Consider the following 21,161-nt stretch of genomic DNA (forward strand, 5'->3'; position numbering starts at 1 on the left):
TGTTAGACCACAAACTATTAGATATTTAGAGGAGAATTTTTGCAGAACCCGTTTCCACATAAATTTTAAAGACATCTTCAATCCAACTACAAAGAAGACTAAGACAAGCATAAACCTAGGGGACTACATCAAATTAAAAAGCTTCTGCACAGCTAAAGAAACCACTAGGCAAACCAAGAGACCCCTCGCCAAATGGGAGAAGATTTTTACATGCCATATATCAGACAAGAGTTTATTAACCAAAATATATAAAGAGCTTGCTACACTCAACAACAAGAAAACAAATAACCCCATCCAAAATAGGGAGAGGACATGGACAGAATATTCACCACAGAGGAGATCCAAAAGGCCAAGAAACACATAAAAAATTGCTCCAAGTCTCTGATTGTCTGAGAAATGCAAATAAAGACAACAATGGGATGACACTTCACTCCTATGAGAATGTCATACATCAGAAAAGGTAACAGCAGCAAATGCTGGAGAGGTTGTGGGATCAAGGGATCCCTCCTGCACTGCTGGTGGAAATGTAAATTGGTCCAATCTCTGTGGAGAGCTCTTAGGCTAGATATGGACCTACCCTATGACCCTGCAATTCCTCTCCTGGAGATATATCCTAAGGAACCCAACACACCCATCCAAAAAGATATGTGTACACATATGTTCTTAGCAGTACATTTTGTAATAGCCAAAACCTGGAAGCAACCCTGTTGTCCAACAACAGATGAGTGGCTGAGCAAGTTGTGGTATATATACAGAATGGAATATTACTCTGGTATGAAAAATGGTAACTTCACCATTTTTCAGCCATTCTTGGGTGGTCCTTGAAAAAATCATGTTAAGTGAAATAAGTCAGAAACAGAAGGATGAATATGGGATGATCTCACTTTCAGGCAGAAGTTGAAAACAAGATCAGAAGAGAAACACAAGTAGAACCTGAACTGGAATTAGCATATTGCACCAAAGTAAAAGACTCTGGGGTTGATTGGGGGGGAGAGAATACAGGTCCCAAAAGGATGACAGAGGACCTAATGGGGATTTTATTGTTGTATGGAAATCTGGGAAATGTTATGCATGTTCACACTATTGTATTTACTGTCAAATGTAAAAGACTAATTCCCCAATAAAGAAATTTAAAAAAAAAGTCTCCGTCTGTTTTCCCTCAGCAGTTCTATGATCCAGATGCCTCTGCCCCATGTTGTTGCCTCCCAACCCATTTCTTTTCTTTTGTTTTTTTCTGAAAACCTCCCCTACCCCCACTGCAGTGTGATATTCCTTCCTTGCTACTCCTTGTCCATATCCATTGAACTTCCATTCTTCATTTTCATTTTAGATAACCCAGTTACTATTTCTCTCTCAGAGCTGGCTTAGTGGTAATGATTTACTTTAGCTATTGGTTGTTGTAAATCTTTTCATCAAACCTGAGTGTTAGCCTAAATGGATAGGGTGTTCTTTATTTTATTTTATTTTATTTGGATAGAGACTGAAGTTGAGAGGGAATTAGGAGATATAGAGGGAAAGACAGACACCTGCAGCATTGCTTTACCACTCTTAAAACTTTCCCACTACAGATGGGGACCAAGGGCTTGAACCCAGGCCTTTTCTCACTGTAATATGTGTTATACCAGGTGTGCCACTGCCCAGCCCCAGAGTAGGATAATTAGAAAAAAAGTGCTTGAAATGTTGCTATGTTAGCAGAAGTTTACCACCAGTCAGTAAAAGTAATGTAGTATCCTCTCCTCATTATATATGTATACATACATATATACATAAACAGGATATAATGTATATTATAATTCAAAGAGATTGACAAAGTCAACATTTAAATAAGACATACAATTAAATATTTATGTACAGTTTAGTTTTAATAGGATTTGTATATACATAACAAATTGAAATTCTGCTATATAATCTAGCAAAATGTTGCAGAATGATTATTACTGTAATGTAGCAAAGTAGATTATGAAGTCTTTGAAATCTAGGTTCTCACTTTTTTTATTTGCTTAGGATTGCATCCTAGTATCAAGTAAACAAGCTTGTACACCATAGATGCTCAAATTAGTGAAAATTTTATATGCATTGATATACAGAAAATTGTTATATACACAGATACTATCACTGAAATCTGAGAAAGCTTACTGCTCTATTTCCCACGATGGAATTTATAGAGTTAATAATTGCTGGTGACTGAGCTCTGAGCTCTGCCCCAATGGTCACCTTCCACACAAGTGGGTGGGACAATCCTTCACTGAGGGAGGACTGATATGAGCTAAGGAGATCAAAAACAGTCAGGAACAGCCATTGAGAAGCTGTGCACCATGACTGAGTCTGTGCTGAGCACCCCCAGGTCCCTGGGCAGCATCTCTGGGCTCCTGCAAGTGGTCTCCCTGCTGAGCCTGGTTCTTCTACTGCTTAAGGCAGCCCAGCTCTACCTGAAGAGACAGAGGCTGCTCAAAGCTGCCCAGCAGTTCCCATCCCCTCCCTCCCACTGGTTCTATGGACACTCCAGGGAGGTAAGAAGGAACTGGGTGGGAGTGGGAGGGCATAGAAAGTGGGCTTTGAGAGTAATGATAATGTTAGACCATTGTACTGAGTCTCTGCATATGACAAGGGAAATCCAATTTACCTCTCAAATCTTGGGACTCTTCATCATACTCGGGGGATTTCTATTCTTTTAGAAATACATTGCTGGTATCTCAGATCTGTCAGATTCTCCTTTCTGAAGCTGTTCTCATGGTGTTACACTTTGTGTAACAATAGTGGCTATTCTTTCTTTTTTCTCCTCAATCTTGCTGAGCACCTCTTGCTCTTCTTACTGAAGAAGGTTTCTAGATGCCTTTTGCCCAGTAAATGAGTCCCATCCTCTCCAGCTGGCCCTCTGCTTGCCAAGGATGACAAATATCACCTGCCCTGTGTGAGTCATAGTCTATTAAGATGATGAACAGGGGTCTCAGAACATGTCAGGTAACTAGCTGAGGGGTTAATCTGGGGGAAAGGTGGGAATATCAGATTTAAGAGACAGTTTGCACTTGCCCAGGACAAAAGTTTGTAGGTAATGATTTTAGTGATAAAACCCTGATGTGTGGTTGGTACATGTGTGACAGAAATTTCAAATGGCCTCAGTTACAGAGTATTTGCATTTCAATTGCACAATTACACAGAATGTTACCAACCCTGGCTCTCATTCCTGAAATCTCTGTGCTGTTGGAACTGAGGGTGTCATCTTCCTCACCCCCAATAGCCAGTACATAGTTAACATAGAGGAGTGTTTGTTTAGATGTGTGTAGAGATGGAAGAAGTAAGGAGAGAGCAAGTGCTGACTGGGAGAGAGCCAGTACTACTCACCATATTCTTCCAGTACCAAGACCAAAGCAGGAAGCCTAAGAGTGAAATGAGGGGTGGGGGTCTCCAAGGAGGATTCATTAAAAGGTTTGTGGGTTAAAGAAATATTGGAGGAAATGGAATGCTGCAGATAGTTGGGGTTTCTTTCATTCAGAAAAAGCAATATGATTATCAATGGAGAAGAGTTACACCATGCCCTCTATGTCAACTGACCATGTCTCTTGTGTGTCATTCTGACAAAGTGCAGTCCCAGTCACCCCCTCCAAGTTGTCTTTTTTGGGTCTCCAAGAACAGTAGAATACCTCCTCACCCTTCAAAGCAGCACTGACTGGATTCATTTGTTTCATATGTAGGGTGACAGATGTGATCACTTGGGAGAAGTGGTCTCTGATTCAGCTTTATAACTCAGTAGCATCTTGGGCAATGATGATTCAATGAAGGAGCAAAGTTCATATAGAGAAGCTGATATTCACTTCTAAATAGGTCATCTTTCCTATTCTCTATTATGTAGCATTAATAATACTCTACTGGCATGTCCTCTTACTTTCTTTTCAGTCTTCTCCACACAGGTAAGGATCTGTACTTGTGTCCTAATTCAGTATCTAATCAGAGCCCGGCTCAACAAATAAACAAATATATGCTGAATGAAGGAGCCTTGCCCATAGTCAGGCAAATTTTATTCCTTTTTCCAGGAAGGTGCAGGCAGAGGTTAGATGCCTGCAGAGCAGAGAAACTGAGTTCATTAGAAGCAGTGAAATAAAGGAGAGCTGACCCAATGAGTCTGTGTAAGCTCAAGTATCTATGAGAATTCCAGGGGCAGCAAATCAGAGCTGTCTTAAAAGCTGAAAGGAGGTAGTTGCTCTGTGTCAATGAGCAGTGGAGCTCATTGACACAGCTAGAGGCAGGAGCCTGTGCACATGCAGTAAGAGGCTTGGCAGGTGTGAGGAGCAGCAGCAGCATCTCTGTGATGGAGCAGTGTGTCAGGTTGTGTCACGGGGGAGAGAGAAGAGACCGGAGCTGAGCAGGAACAGAAATCTTCATTCACACAGGCACCCCAGAAATGGGCAGACACCCCAGAAATGGGTGAGAGCAGAGTAGTTTAGACCACTTGGAGCTAGCAAAATGGCTGCCTCCCACTATGACTAGCAGCCCTTTTCTGGGTCAAGTCGCATAAGAGAAAAAAGGAGCAAGAGAGAGAAAGCGGAAGCAGGAGGGCTTTTATGGGAGAAATTCCAGAAGTGGCAAGTTGGGACGGGATTGGCTAGAAAAGGGGGTGGAGAAAACAAGGCATTCTGGGAAGGTAGAAAGCTTCCATAGCAATGGTTGCTAGGGTTTCAGCTCTCCTGGGAATGGGCGATACCCTGAGGGGATAATATGGTGGTGGAGGAGTTACTTTAAAACAAGGCAGAAGATTGATATGTAAATAATAATACTCTCATGGAAATATGGTGGTTTGTGGGTCCTGCCTAACTCAACCACATCTGTACAATATCCCAACACCTCCCCCTTTCTTTTTATCTAATGGCCATAGTATAGGACATTTAGAGTGGAGCAGGCTTAAATGTTTTTTAAGGAATGCCAGGCTCCGGTGGGAAGATGTAGGATGTTTCTGTGGGGGAGGGAAGACTTACATAGCTGCCAACCTTGTGAGATTTATGTGTCCCCCTCTTTTGCTCAACCCCTCTGTAGAGAGAAAGACTTACCTGGAGGGACTTATCTCATAGGTTAATCTCTGCCAGGCTTCACCATTTCTTCACAATTTTTTCTACATCTTTCCTACATCTTTCCCTATCTTTCTATCTAGTCATCACATTAAAATGGGTCAATGTCTGAAAAGACTCCATCTGTGACCGAGGAATAGTAGTATAGGGGTGAACAGAAATCTTTTGGGCATAAACCTGAACGATATCATGCAGGCATTTCAAAAGAACAAGACAGGAAGGGACAAATAGGAGAGCAGCAAGAGCCAGTGTGATGCCAAGGGGAGGCCTGGTGCTCATAGGGGTGTTTCCTGCCTCTGGGGGGGCATCTCCTGCCTCTGGGGGCAGGGGTAGTAATGAGGGGGCATTTCCTGCCTCAAAGGGCAGGGTCTGCAGGTGAGAGGCTATAGCCTGCCAAGCCAAGGGGCTATTCATCGCTGTATAGTCCCCAAAGCAACTGGCTGCAAAGTCCATGAACTACTATAGGTCAGCCTTTGAGAAACCCAGCAGTGTAAAGGGAAGGAAGCTGCTGTAAAATGGTATAAAGTGTCCAAGAGGTGTACCAACAAGTCCTATAAAAGTGTCAGTTCAATGTCGACGACCAGGAGAAGAAATGACAGGGGTTGAAACGCTGCACATCTATCTCGATGGGGAAGGTCAGCCACTGGAATTCTGCTTTTCTATAGGGAGTGAGTTGGAACCACCAAAATGTGACAGGTGAAGCAGAAGCAGGAAGGGCAGACATCGATGGGCAAGAGAAGGCAATAAGAAAGTTCTGTCCTTGAAGTCTGTGAATAAGGTTTTTTAGATCATGTCAGGTCACATCATGGGTCACAGGGGGTTTGCTGTAGTCATGTCATCTTGTGGGCGATGTCAGAGGACAGGAGTCCAAATGGATTTCTGGGAATTCCTATGAAGGAAACACAACAAATCTGCTTCCCATGGTTAGCAGGGCATCTGGTTCAAATTTTTATAGATATTTAAAAAGGTTTAATGTAACTGAATATTGGGGGGATGTATCTCCCCTTTTTTCTTTACTTGATTGGGCCTAGGCATTTGGCGGGCCTTTTCAACAACCATTTGTCTTTGGGGGTTGTAAGGGATGTCTGTGGCATGGGTGATGTATAAAGGAAAAATAAGTCTTTAAATTGTTGGCTGACAAAGGCAGGCCTATAGTGGCAAAACGAGATACACCAGTTAAGTGTAGAAAAATATGTGAATTTTGTTAATTTATATAAGTTGAATATGGAGGAATGTCTTATAGTTTAATACCTTACCATATGAGCAGATGCTTCTTCATGTGAAGGTTTGACAGCTGTAGTCACTTACTTACAAAAAAAAATAAAACTTGTAACAAGTTAGCAGTTTACTGTAATTGATAACTTAATCATTATAATTGGTTTAAGTACCTTTATAATTTTGGAAGGCCTTTCTAGTATGATTTTAAGGCTGTTTAACCAATTTAAGTGCAATAAAATGTGGTAAGGCAAAGAACCATTGCTAGAGCCTCAGGCATGAGAATCATTAGCATATCCATTATGTAATCTATCATTCGCCTGGGCTGGTTCTACCTCTTTAATTTAGAAGGTATTTGAGAGCTTTACATATCAGTAAAGTCTTTTCTACCTTTTGTTACACCCATTTAAGATGGAGACACACCCTAGGTGTGTGCAGGATTTTCAGACCAAATTTAGTCAAAATATATTGATTTTTAACTAATTTTTACCTTAGACTTTAAATGCAAATTAATTTTATCTTATGAGAATTATGTTGAAAACTCTTTTATTTAACTTTGTTTGGTAAGAATGTAGCTTCAAATTTACACTTTTAACCTTAAAGTTAATGTTTACCAAACTTTACACACACACATAAACATGGTCTTTAATACACAAGAGGAGAAAAGCTTTTGTTATGAAGACATATCATTTTAAACACAAATTTAGATCTGTACTGTCCTAGTTGAACCATTTCTACTCACACAGTTTAAGTCTAAAACGTTTCACATTTATACCAAGACTAAAAAAAAAAAATCAAAAGAGGAAAAAACAATTTTTTGGACATCTCTAGAAACCATGGCTGTGTCCAACATTTTTATATAAAGATCTGTAATACAGCTCTCCAGCTCAAATGTAACTTCTGGGGGCCATGCGGGATCAAGTGGATTCCTCTCTGGTTCATTCTCTGCTCCAATGAACAAGAATTTCAAAGGACATGCCTTCAGGTGTATGCTTTCTAAATTCTTTGTTAGAAGTGCAAAGTAAAGTTAAGAGGAGAGACTGGGGGGGATGGATTTCCTGAGGGTCTTTGGGCCCAAAAACCCAGGTTAAAAGCCCAAGGTCAGGGGCTAGGTGGTGGTGCACCTGGTTAAGCATATATGCTACAGTATGCAAGGACTCAGGTTCAAGCCCCTGGTCCTCACCTACAAGGAGAAAGCTTTGTGAGTGGTGAAGCATTGCTGCAGGTGTCTCTCTGTCTCTCTCCATCTTTATATTCCCCTTCCCTATCAGGTTTCTGGCTGTCTCTATCCAATAAATAATGATAATAAAAATTAAAAAACAAAAACAATGTCAGTGACCAAGGCCCAAGACCCTCTTTGTTCAAAATCTGCTCCTTTATAACACTCCTTATATCACACCAGGGCCCACTTTTCATTGGCTGGATCAAGGTAACTCCTCCCCCTTCATATAGTGCAAAATGAAAAAAGGGAACCCTTCATCAAGTGAATCTCTGCTCCACATAAGCAAACTCAGTGAGAATAAACTATGTTCAGAATATGCTAGCATGCATCCCAGTTCCATGTGTGTCAACCCAGCAAAAACTGAATGTACTTTCAAGGACCCCCCTGTGTCCTGAATTTTTCCTCAGCATAACCAAAGAATGAGACTGAGGCTGCTTGGAGGCCAGGGAGTTATATTTATTCCTCATTAATGGGTTTCAGGTCAATTCCCACCAGGCCTGAACACCTTTTTACCTCTGCACCCAGACTTTTAATCTTTTTTCAAGCTGGGCATGGCACAAGCTGAGTGGTAACCAACAGAGTCCATCAAGGTGCTGACAATGTCAAAAGTGAGAGCAGACTGACTACAATCAAAGGTTTCCTACCAAGATTTCCACTCAGGATATTGCAATGTGAAAGTGAGAGTCTACCACTTGCAGTGGTTTTCCTTTTCTATTTTTTTCCTTTGAATTTTTCATTTCAATTTAACTCTAAATGCACAGGTTCAATGAAGGCATATTTTGCCTTCTCCTGGCCACCGATGCACAAGGGATCCAAAAAAGAGAATAAGACAACAGCAAAGGTTTTGGGGGGGAGTTTATTATTAAGAAATAGTCATCAGGAAGGAGAAGACAGAAGAGTAAGAAGGAGTCTTCTGCTTCAAAGCTGAGACAGAGACTTGTCAGCAACTTCCAGCTGCTGGGCTGGAATGCATTGGTTTTTATACATTTCAATAAAAACTGTTGTCAGTGGGAAAGTAGGGATTAGGGTTGTGTCATAATTGCCCTGGTGTTAGGGGCAGATCTTATTCAATTGCCTCCAACTGAATTGCCAGCTGTGGGAGCCTTAACCTTTGATATTCATAATGACAATGTTTTTGTACTTGTAAATGTCTTAAACCTTGGTGTATTCACTGTCCTAGTTCTGAACTGTCAGCCAGGCAAGAGAATTATCATTTCCAAACTTCATTTTAAATGGACATATTAAGTACATTGAATGACATCTACAGACAATTTTTTAATTATCTTTATTTGTTGGATAAAGATAGCCAGATATCAAGAGGGAAGGAGATGAAAGAGAAAGAGAGAGGGAGAGACAGAGAGAGAAAGGGAGAGGGACCTACAGCCCTGCTTCACCACTTGCAAAGTTTCCCCCTGTAGGTGGGAAATGGGGCTCGAACCTGGGTCCTTGTGTATTGTAATGTGCACTCAACCAGGTGAGGCACTACTTGGACCCTTGTGTTTATTTTTTTTAGTCATCCATATGACTCCGCTTCCCCAGAGACCCACCCTACTAGGGAAAGAGAGAAGCAGACTGGGAGTATGGATCGAACAGTCAATGCCCATGTTCAGCGGGGAAGCAATTACAGAAGCCAGACCTTCTACATTCTGCAACCCATAATGACCCTGGGTCCATGCTCCCAGAGGGATAGAGAATGGGAAAGCTATCAGGGGAGGGGGTGGGAAATGGAGATTGGGTGGTGGGAATTGTGTGGAATTGTACGCCTCCTACCCTATGGTTTTGTTAATTAATCCTTTCTTAAATAAAAATTAAAAATAGTCTCTCCTCTCCCGGATCAACTAGGAATACCAAAGGAGACCACCCAGACCGAAACAAGACAGGACTAGAATGACCACAGGAACCCAGTAAATCACCCGTGAGCACAAACACGTGTGGCTGGTGACAGAGAGGAGAGAGTGGCCTAAGGAGAGATTAAGTGGCTGCTAACAGTTCAACAGTTTATCAGCAGAGACACCACCTCCAGTCTGCTCCACAACAAGGGGACAGCTGAAGGGAGGAAAGGACTCCCCAGAGACTCACTAAGTGCAACTCTGAGTCTCCATTGCTACTACCCTCAGAATCTGGAGCAGCAACAGGGAGGGACACCAGGGGACAGAGATCTAACCGGGAAACTCAGGAGAAGACCTATACCTCAGTGGCATAGCTGAGGGGCTGTGAAAGTCTCTTTGCGTAACCACTAGATTATGTCTGCCACACCCTGCTTTATCTCTTGGTCAGGAGTCAGTGATTAAGCTAAGAAGCCTATTGATAGTTTAAAAGCCCTCAGGCTCCCATAGCCTACAGGGAAGAAAAAAAAAGAGGCTTTTACACCACTGAGCTCCAACTAGGGATTGAAAAAACTGTTAACATATATAAAATGGTTAAAACAACAAGAAAAAATATTGGAGACTTGAACCAGGACAAGAGTCCAGCTAAAAGTCCTCCAGAGGGTGAAGCATAAAACAATGAGTTCAACATCCAAACATTAGCTAAGGAAATAATAACAGGAGTGAGTAAAGAATTTGAAAAAATTGTAATCAGAAATGCAGGAACAACAAATGAGAATATGGAAGAAAATTCTAATTATCTCATGGTTATTAGAGAGCTGAAAGCTGAAATCGCTGAGCTAAGAAGGCAACTAGCTGAACAAGCTAAAACAGTATCAGAGCAGGGCAACAAAATAGATGAACTCCAGAAAGCAGTAGAGGGCAGAGAGAATAGAATCTATGAGGCTGAAGACAGAATTAGCAAGATTGAGGATGAATTAGAGACAACTAAAAAAGAAGTAGAGATCTCAAAAAGAGACTAAGAGATGCTGAAAACAACAACAGAGTCCTATGGGATGACTTCAAAAGAAACAATATACGCATTATTGGCTTACCAGAGGAAGAAAGAGAAGGAGAGGAAGAAAGCATTCTCCAGGCCATAATAGCTGAAAAATTCTATAGTCTAGACAACACCAAAGATATAAATATTCAAGAAGCCCAGAGGGTCCCAAACAGAATTAACCCAGACCTAAAGACACCAAGACATGTCATACTTTGAATGGAAAGGAATAAGGATAAAGAAAGGATCCTGAAGGCTGCAAGAGAAAAACAAAGAGTCACCTACAAAGGAAAACCCATAAGATTAGCAGCAGACTTCTCCATACAAACACTACAGGCCAGAAGAGAATGGCAAGATATCTATCGAGTACTCAATGAGAAAGGCTTTCAGCCAAGAATACTATATCCTGCTAGACTGTCATTCAGACTAGATGGAAGCATCAAAACCTTCTCAGACAAGCAACAGTTGAAGGAAGCAACCATCACCAAGCCTGCCCTGAAAGAAGTTCTGAAAGGTCTCCTATAAACAACCAGACCACCACAAATAGGACATCTATCAAAACACTCTAAGACTCTACAAGAATGGCGTTAAAATATCTTCAATCTTTGATATCAATAAATGTCAATGGCCTGAATTCACCTATTAAAAGACACAGAGTAGGAAGATGGATCAGAAAACACAACCCATCAATATGTTGTCTACAGGAAACTCACCTAACTCAACAAGACAAACACAGACTTAAAGTGAAAGGATGGAAAACTATCATACAAGCCAATGGCCAACAAAAAAGGGCAGGAACAGCTATTCTCATATCTGACATGATAGACTTTAAAATAGATAAGATTACAAAAGATAGGAATGGACACTACTTAATGCTCAGAGGATCAGTCAATCAAGAGGACTTAACAATTATTAATATCTATGTACCCAATGAGAAGCCATCTAAATACATCAAACTTCTACTGAAAGAGCTACAACAATATATTAACAGTAACACAATCATAGTAGGGGACTTCAACACCCCACTCTCTCAACTTGACAGATCATCCAGGAAGAAAATCAGTAAAGACATAAGGGAGCTAAATGAAGAGATAGATAAACTAGAACTATTGGACATTTTCAGAGTCATTCATCCCAAGAAACTGGAATACACATTTTACTCAAATCCACATGGATCATTCTCAAGGATAGACCATATGTTAGGCCACAAAGACAGAATCAGCCAATTCAAGAGCAGTGAAATCATCCCAAGCATCTTCTCAGACCACAGTGGAATTAAACTAACACTTAACAATCAACAAAAGATTAGTAACAGTCCCAAAATGTGGAAGCTCAACAGTACACTTCTTAACAACTTCTGGGTCAAAGAGGAAATCAAGGAAGAAATCAAAATGTTTCGAGAGTTCAATGAAAATGAAGACACAAGCTATCAAAATATTTGGGACACAGCTAAAGCAGTCTGAAGAGGGAAGTTCAGAGCTATACAAGCACACATTAGGAAACAAGAAAAGGCACAAATAAACAGCCTGATTGCACATCTTAAAGACCTAGAAGAAGAACAACAAAGGAACCTGAAGCAACCAGAAGGACAGAAATCACTAAAGTTAGGGCAGAAATAAATAACATTGAGAATAGGAAAACCATACAAAAAATAAATGAAAGTAAATGTTGGTTCTTCAAAAGAGTAAACAAAATCGACAAACCTTTATCCAGACTCACAAAACAAAAAAGGGAGAAGACCCAAATAAATCGGATAGTAAATGAAAGAGGAGATATCACAACAGACACCGCAGAAATTCAACATATCATGCGAGGCTTCTATGAACAACTATATGCCACCAAGCTAGAGAACCTGGAAGAAATGAATGATTTCCTAGATACCTACCAACTTCCAAAACTAAGTCAAGAGGAAGTGGATAACATGAACAGGCCCATCACAGCTAAGGAAATTGAAACAGTTATCAAAAATCTTCCCAAAAATAAAAGTCCTGGACCAGATGGTTTTACAAATGAATTCTACAAAACTTTCAAAGAAGAACTAATACCTCTACTTTTAAAAGTCTTCCAGAAGATTGAAGACACTGGAATACTCCCTGCCAGCTTCTATGAAGCCAACATCACCCTGATACCAAAAGCAGACAGAGACACAACCAAAAAAGAAAACTACAGACCAATATCTCTGATTAACATAGATGCAAAAATATTGAACAAAATTCTCGCCAACCGGATACAGCAGTATATAAAAAAGATTGTTCATCATGACCAAGTGGGGTTTATCCCAGGCATGCAAGGTTGGTTTAATATATGTAAATCAATCAATGTGATCCACCACATCAACAAAAGCAAGACCAAAAACCACATGGTCATATCAACAGATGCAGAGAAAGCCTTTGACAAAATACAACATCCCTTTATGATCAAAACACTACAAAAATGGGAATAGATGGAAAATTCCTGAAGATAGTGGAGTCTATAGATAGCAAACCTACAGCCAACATCATACTTAATGGTGAAAAACTGGAAGCATTTCCCCTCAGATCAGGTACTAGACAGGGCTGCCCACTATCACCATTACTATTCAACATAGTGTTGGAAGTTCTTGCCATAGCAATCAGGCAGGAGCAAGGAATTAAAGGCATACAGATTGGAAGAGAAGAAGTCAAACTCTCCTTATTTGCAGATGACATGATAGTATATATGGAAAAACCTAAGGAATCCAGCAAGAAGCTTTTGGAAATCATCAGGCAATACAGTAATGTGTCAGGCTATAAATTTAACATTCAAAAGTCAGTGGCATTCCTCTATGCAAACACTAAGTTAGAAGAAATTGAAATCCAGAAATCAGTTCCTTTTTCTATAGCAACAAAAACAATAAAATATCTAGGAGTAAACCTACCCAAAGAAGTGAAAGACTTGTATACTGAAAATTATGAGTCACTACTCAAAGAAATTGAAAAAGACACAAAGAAGTGGAAAGATATTCCATGTTCATGGGTTGGAAGAATTAACATCATCAAAATGAATATATTACCCAGAGCCATCTACAAATTTAATGCTATCCCCATCAAGATCCCAACCACATTTTTAGGAGAGTAGAACAAATACTACAAATGTTTATCTGGAATCAGAAAAGACCTAGAATTGACAAAACAATCTTGAGAAGAAAGAACAGAACCGGAGGCATCACACTCCTAGATCTCAAATTGTATTATAGGGCCATTGTCATCAAAACTGCTTGGTACTGGAACATGAACAGACACACTGACCAGTGGAATAGAATTGAGAGCCCAGAAATGAGGCCCCACACGTATGGACATCTAATCTTTGACAAAGGGGCCCAGACTATTACATGGGGAAAGCAGAGTCTCTTCAACAAATGGTGTTGGAAACAGTGGGTTGAAACATGCAGAAGAATGAAACTGAATCACTGTATTTCACCAAATACAAAAGTAAATTCCAAGTGGATCAAGGACTTGGATGTTAGACCACAAACTATCAGATACTTAGAGGAAAATATTGGCAGAACTTTTTTCCGCATAAATTTTAAAGACATTTTCAATGAAACGAATCCAATTACAAGGAAGACTAAGGCAAGTATAAACCTATGGGACTACATCAAATTAAAAAGCTTCTTCACAGCAAAAGAAACCACTACCCAAACCAAGAGACCCCTCACAGAATGGGAGAATATCTTTACGTGCCATACATCAGATAAGAGTTTAATAACCAACATATATAAAGAGCTTGCCAGACTCAACAACAAGACAACAAATAACCCCATCCAAAAATGGGGGAAGGACTTGGACAGAATATTCACCACAGAAGAGATCCAAAAGGCCGAGAAACACATGAAAAAATGATCCAAGTCTCTGATTGTCAGAGAAATGCAAATAAAGACAACAATGAGATATCACTTCACTCCTGTGAGAATGTCATACATTAGAAAAGGTAACAGCAGCAAATGCTGGAGAGGGTGTGGGGTCAAAGGAACCATCCTGCACTGCTGGTGGGAATGTAAATTGGTCCAACCTCTGTGGAGAACAGTCTGGAGAACTCTCAGAAGGCTAGAAATGGACCTACCCTATGACTCTGCAATTCCCCTCCTGGGGATATATCCTAAGGAACCCAACACATCCATCCAAAAAGATCTGTGTACACATATGTTATTGGCAGCACAATTTATAATAGCCAAAACCTGGAAGCAACCCAGGTGTCCAACAACAGATGAATGTCTGAGCAAGTTGTGGTATATATACACAATGGAATACTACTCAGCTGTAAAAAATGGTGACTTCATCGTTTTCAGCCGATCTTGGATGGACCTTGAAAAAATCATGTTGAGTGAAATAAGTCAGAAACAGAAGGATGAATATGGGATGATCTCACTCTCAGGCCGAAGTTGAAAAACAAGATTAGAAAAGAAAACACAAGTTGAACCTGAAATGGAATTGGAATATTGCACCAAAGTAAAAGACTCTGGGGTGGGTGGGTGGGTGGGGAGAATACAGGTCCATGAAAGATGATGAATGACATAGTGGGGGTTGTATTGTTAAATGGGAATCTGGGGAATGTTATGCATATACAAACTATTGTATTTACTGTTGAATGTAAAACATTAATTCCCCAATAAAGAAATAAATTATTTTTAAAAAATTAAAAAATAAAAAACAAATTGCTTATATGAATATCACACCAACGACATCCAAAATTCTCTCTTTTTTTATTCTCTCTGTTTTATTTATAAAATGGAAATATTGACAAGACCATAGGTTATGAGGGGGTTCAATTCCACTCAATTCCCACCACCAGAATTTCCTATCCCATTACCTCCCTTGAAATCTTTCCTATTCTTTAACCTTTTGGGAGTATGGACCCAGGATCATTATGCGGTACAGAAGGTGGAATGTCTGGCTTCTCTAATAAATTCCCCACTGAACATGACATTGGCAGGGTAATCCATACTCCCAGCCTGTCACTCTCTTTCCCTAGTGGAGCAGGGATCTGGGGAGGCAGGGCTCCAGGACACACTGGTGAGGTCGTCTGCCTAGGGAAGTCAGACTGGCATCATGGTTATCATCTGGAACCTGGTGGCTGAAAAAGGGTTAAGATAGAAAGCAGAAAAAATTGTTGACTAGTCATGGACCTAAAGGCAAGAATACTGAAGATAAAGATTTGGGAATCTCCATTTTGGAAAAAGCTAGTAGGTCAATCTTAAGTATATTCCAAGGGGCCCATGAATTTACTAGTTTTTGCCTGAGCCTGACATCTAATATGTAGGTAGACCCAAGGTATTTTTAGGGGGGATGGCATCATATCTGGAAAATGGATTAGAAAGCTGGACCAGGGAAAAGAGTAGCTCCCAAATATGGGAAAAGTGTATAAATATTGTTAACTGTAGATCCCATCAATTTGAACTGGGTCCCATATTCAGCACAGGAGCCTATGTAACCTCTGCATCCCTGTAGGTCTGAGCTCGCATTCTATGGTCTCAGCTAGGAGCATTTCAGGCTGCACTAGTTTTAGGACCCATCTTTCTCGAGTGATAGAGTATGTTGCACAACCTCCCTTTGGAGAGTGGAACATTCCCTACCATTGTTGATACATACTGAGGGCAAGATCCTACAGGGGTGTACAAAGGGGTCCATTATGTTGTTCCTGATGGAGATGACTCATGACAGTGTAGAGAAGGATCCATTAGAGGTCTAGGCCCATCATATCTGTGTGGAAATCCCAGGACTCCCTGACTAGGGCCCCAGGTGATGGGGTGGCCTGGTAGTAACCAAAGAGACATCACCAATATATGCCAGTCTCTTGTCTTTATTCAGCTTTTGTAGTCCTTACTTTGTCTGACAAGGTTAGCTTTGGAGTGATTGAAGGAAGTGAAATAGGAGGTTGGTGAAGAGGGTGTCTAGGTCTAAGTAGAAACTATTTGATTAGGTACTTTTGGGTGTCTTTTTTAGGTCTTTGTACTTGCTTGCTGCATTTATTGACGCACTGAAAGTGATTTGCACTATTGCTTTAAGGTATATATTTTCCCCTAACTTATGGGTACATGTGTACATGTGCTCTCTCTCATGGGCCCTGGTCTATATCTGTGGGGCTATGTGTAAGCTTGGTAGAGTTTAGGGAAAATTTCCCCTCATCCTTGGATGAAGGTCTGGTAAAGACACCCCCTTGTTAACCTCTATCACAGAGATGAGCAAAGGGGAAAACAGTCTCTCAGACTCAGTTTCCCCTTATCAGACTCTCAAGCCCACAGAGATCTCACTGCTTCTCCTCACTAACTGCAGGCCACATGGCTGCCTGCCTTAAGGTTCATTCAAAGTTCACATAGTCACCCAGAGTTCACATAACCACCTCACTTTTGATCACTAAAGAGAACATACTCCATCAAACACCTCCCTGACATCAGTCAGTAAAGCCTCCAGAAACACTATATCCTTATAGCCTTTGAAATAATGGTTTACATCATGCATTGTTTATCTTCTATCTCACCCTGCTGGTTTAACCCCTATGCCTCTCTCAAATGCCTTTAGATAATTAACCTGTTTGCATCATGGAGAATAATTGTCTTGACCTTTGTGTATCACATCAACTCCTGTCATACCAGCCTCCTACCATAGGGGCAAGCTGACCTTTAAGAAATCTGTAATTTCTGACATATTTGAAAAATGTTCTTTGCTTGGATCTCTATTTAAACCCATGTCCACATGCCAATAAATGAGAGCTTTCCAATTCTCCCCAGTGAATTGCTTATTTTGCTGAGTCCCTTGAACTAGCGAGAGAGAACTGGTAAGCTTACCTTCCTTACTGAGAGTAACCCTGCGGGAGTGCCAGAATATATCTAGGTTTTGAGGCTTTCTCAGGAAGTGCACCACCCAAAATGGAATTAAGGAGTCCTTTGAGCTAGGAAAGGTCTCACCAAAGTAACGAAGTTGGAGGGTTGACATTCCACACACAACTGATGTTTCTGGACACAATCCGTAGTGAAACATGTCAAGGTGGTACTCGTTGCACTGAATACTTTGGTATTAGCAGATGCAGTATCAGTTGGTATGAATTGAGAGAAGCATGCAGGAAAGTGAGCTCCACCCCCAGAGTTTCCAAGACTGGGAGAAATATGGGGTTTGTAGAGAATGGGGAAGATTCCTGCTGTCTTAGGAGTTAAGAAGGCAATAGATAGTTATTGCTATAACCAATTTATTTGACATTTGGGTTAACTTGGAAAATCCTATTGTTAAGATTTGCTGTATCATACAAGACCTAGCCATAATTTATGTCCTTTAATGTTATTGCATATATCTTATAAAGTGATGTCAGCAGTTGCTTCTGTTTCCCTGATTTAAGCCTATAGTTGATTTATATTACAAAGAACGAATCATTATTAGGAATGTATTAACAATTTGATCCCACTGTTAAAATTTAATCTGATTACCAATTTGAAGTCTCAAGTGCTTAGATTAAAGGAATATATATTCAGAGCTATGGTTTATGCATCAAAAAGTTTGAGACACTCATTCCATATTCTCTCTCTCATATTAATTAAAAATTGATTTGTGAAACTATGAGTTAATAGGAGAGTGTATTAACACCATTTCTATCACCAAAGGTCTGTATGTCCACTCCCACAGAGAAACTGAACATCTACACTCACCCTACACCCAGAGTTTTTTACTTTTGTGCCATACTACAAACTCAGATTCTGCTTTGACTTTCCCTTTTTGTTCTTCTTTCTATTGTTTATAAGAGAACTTTCTGAACTTCTTTCAGGAAAGGCTTGGTGATAATTGATTCCTTCAAATGTTGCATGTCTGAGAAGGCTTTTGTTTTTTTTTAATTTCTTTATTGGGGAATTAATGTTTTACATTCAACAGTAAATACAGTAGCTTGTACATGCATAACATTTCCCAGTTTTCCATATAACAATACAACCCCCACTAGGTCCTCTGTCATCCTTCTTGGATCTGTATTCTCCCCACCTACCCACCTACCCCAGAGTCTTTTACTTTGGTGCAATATGGCAATTCAGGTTCTATGTGTGTTTTCTTTTCTGATCTTGTTTTTCAACTTCTGCCTGAGAGTGAGATCATCCCATATTCATCCTTCTGTTTCTGACTTATTTCACTTAACATGATTTTTTCAAGGTCCATCCAAAATCGGCTGAAAACAGTGAAGTCACCATTTTATAGCTGAGTAGTATTCATATATATATATATATATATATATATATATATATATATACACACATATATACATATATATATAACTTGCTCAGCCACTCATCGGTTGTTGGACACCTGGATTGCTTCCAGGTTTAGGCTATTACAAATTGTGCTGCCAAGAACATATGTGTACACAGATCTTTTTGGATGGGTGTGTTGGGTTCTTTAAGATATATCCCAAGGATGAGGAATTGCAGGATCATAGGGTAGGTCCATTTCTAGCCTTTTGAGAGTTTTCCAGACTGTTCTCCACAGAGGTTGGACCAATTGACATTCCCACCAGCAGTGTAGAAGGGTTCCTATGACCCCACAACCTCTCCAGCATTTGCTGATGTATGACATCCTCACAGGAGTGAAGTGGTATCTCATTGTTATCTTTATTTGCATTTCTCTGACAATCATAGACTTGGATGTTTTTTCATGTGTTTCTTGGCTTTTGGGATCTCTTCTGTGGTGAATATTCTGTCCATGTCCTCTTCCCATTTTTGGATGGGGTTATTTGTTGTCTTCCTGTTGAGATATGCAAGTTCGTTATATATTCTGGTTATTAGCCTCTTGTCTGATGTATGGCATGTAAAGATCTTCTCCCATTTGGAGAGGGGTCTCTTGGTTTGCCTAGTGGTTTCTTTAGCTGTGCAGAAGCTTTTTAATTTGATGTAGTCCCATAGGTTTATGCTTGTCTTAGTCGTCTTTGTAATTGGATTCGTTTCATTGAAGTTGTCTTTAAAATTTATGCAGAGATGAGTTCTGCCAATATTTTCCTCTAAGTATCTGATAGTTTGTGGTCTACCATCCAAGTCCTTGATCCACTTGGAATTTACTTTTGTATTTGGTGAAATTTAGTGGTTCAGTTTCATTCTTCTGCATGTTTCAATGCATTTTTTACAGCACCATTTGTTGAAGAAATTCTGCTTTCCCCATTTAATAGTCTGGGCACCTTTGTCAAAGAGTAGATGTCCATAGGTGTGGGGGCTCACTTCTGGGCTCTCAATTCTATTCCGTCACTGTGTCTATTCATGTTTCAGTACCAAGCAGTTTTGATGACAATGGCCCTATAATACAATTTGAGATCTGGGAGTGTGATGCCTCCAGTTCTGTCCTTTCCTTTCAAGATTTTTTTTTTTTTTTTTTTTTGCCAATTCTAGGTCTTTTCTGGTTGCAGATAAACATTTGTAGCATTTGTTCTATTCTCCTAAAAATGTGTTTGGGATCTTGATGGGGATAACATTAAATTTGTATATGGCTCTGGGTAGTGTATTCATTTTGATTATGTTAATTCTTCCAACCCATGAACATGGAATATCTTTCCACTTCTTTGTGTCTTATTCAATTTCCTTGAGTAGTGACTTATAGTTTTCAGTATACAAGTCTTTCACTTGTTTGGTTAGGTTTACTCCTAGATATTTTATTGTTTTTGTTGCTATAGTAAAATGAATTGATTTCTGGATTTCAATTTCTTCTAACTTAGTGTTTGCATAGAGGAATGCCACTGACTTTTGAATGTTAATTTTGAAGCCTGATACCTTACTGTATTGCCTGATGATTTCCAAAAGCTTCTTGTTGGATTCCTTAGGGTTTTCTGTGTATAGTATCATGTCATCTGCAAATAGGGAGAGTTTGACTTCTTCTCTTCCAATGTGTACGCCTTTAATTCCTTGATTCTGCCTGATTACTATGGAAAGAACTTCCAACACTATGTTAAATAGTAATGGTGATAGTGGGCATCATTATCTAGTACCTTATCTGAGGGGAAATGCTTCCAGTTTTTCACCATTGAGTATGATGTTGGCTGTAGGTTTGCTATATATAGACTCCACTATCTTGAGTAATTTTCCATCTATTCCCATTTTTTGTAGTGTCTTGATCATAAAGGGATGTTGTATTTTGTCAAAGGCTTTCTCTGCATCTACTGATATGACCATGTGGATTTTGGTCTTGCTTTTGTTGATGTGGTGGATCATATTGATTGATTTACATATATTAAACCAGTCTAGCAGGATACAGTATTCTTGGTTGAAAGCCTTGCTCATTGAGTACTCAGTAGATATCTTGCCATTCTCTTCTGGCTTGTGTGTTTGTGTGGAGAAGTCTGCTGCTTATTTATGGGTTTTCCTCTGTAGGTGACTGTTTGTTTTTCTCTTGCAGCCTTCAGGATCCTTTCTTTATCCTTATTCCTTTCCATTCTAAATATGATGTGTCTTGGTGTCTTTAAGTCTGGGTTAATTCTGTTTGGCACCCTCTGGGTTTCTTGAACCTTATGTCTGATGTTGTCTAGACTAGAGAAGTTTTCAGCTATTATGTCCTGAAGAATGCTTTCTTCCCCTCCCTCTCTTTCTTCCTCTGGTAAGCCAACAATGCATATATTGTTTCTTTTGAAGTCATCCCATAGGACTCTATTGTTGTTTTCAGTATCTCTTAATCTCTTTTTGACATCCTTTACTTCTTTTTTAGTTGTCTCTAATTCGTCCTCGTTCTTGCTAATTCTGTTTTCTCACTTATTCTATTCTATATCCCTTCTGTTGTTTTTGTTACCCTGTTGTAATAGTGTATTGGCTTGTTCAGCTGGTTGTGCTGTTA

At 39.9% G+C, this 21,161-nt stretch overlaps 1 protein-coding gene across 2 annotated transcripts in view; it reads left to right on the forward strand.

Moving 5' to 3' along the window:
- The first annotated feature begins 2,270 nt into the window (after nucleotides 1-2,270).
- LOC103112002 (cytochrome P450 4A6-like) overlaps nucleotides 2,271-21,161 on the forward strand; it is a 33,828-nt gene continuing 14,937 nt past the window's right edge. The window contains exon 1 of one of the 2 annotated variants that reach the window (XM_060205978.1): nucleotides 2,271-2,510. In XM_060205978.1, coding sequence (XP_060061961.1) covers nucleotides 2,316-2,510 — 195 coding nt within the window. In that variant the 5' untranslated portion in view covers nucleotides 2,271-2,315. The remainder of the gene's footprint in view (nucleotides 2,511-21,161) is intronic. The other variant, XM_060205979.1, reaches the window with a different exon arrangement.

Source organism: Erinaceus europaeus, chromosome 13 (genome assembly GCF_950295315.1).
Source record: "Erinaceus europaeus chromosome 13, mEriEur2.1, whole genome shotgun sequence".
NCBI classification, from domain to species: Eukaryota; Metazoa; Chordata; class Mammalia; order Eulipotyphla; family Erinaceidae; genus Erinaceus; species Erinaceus europaeus.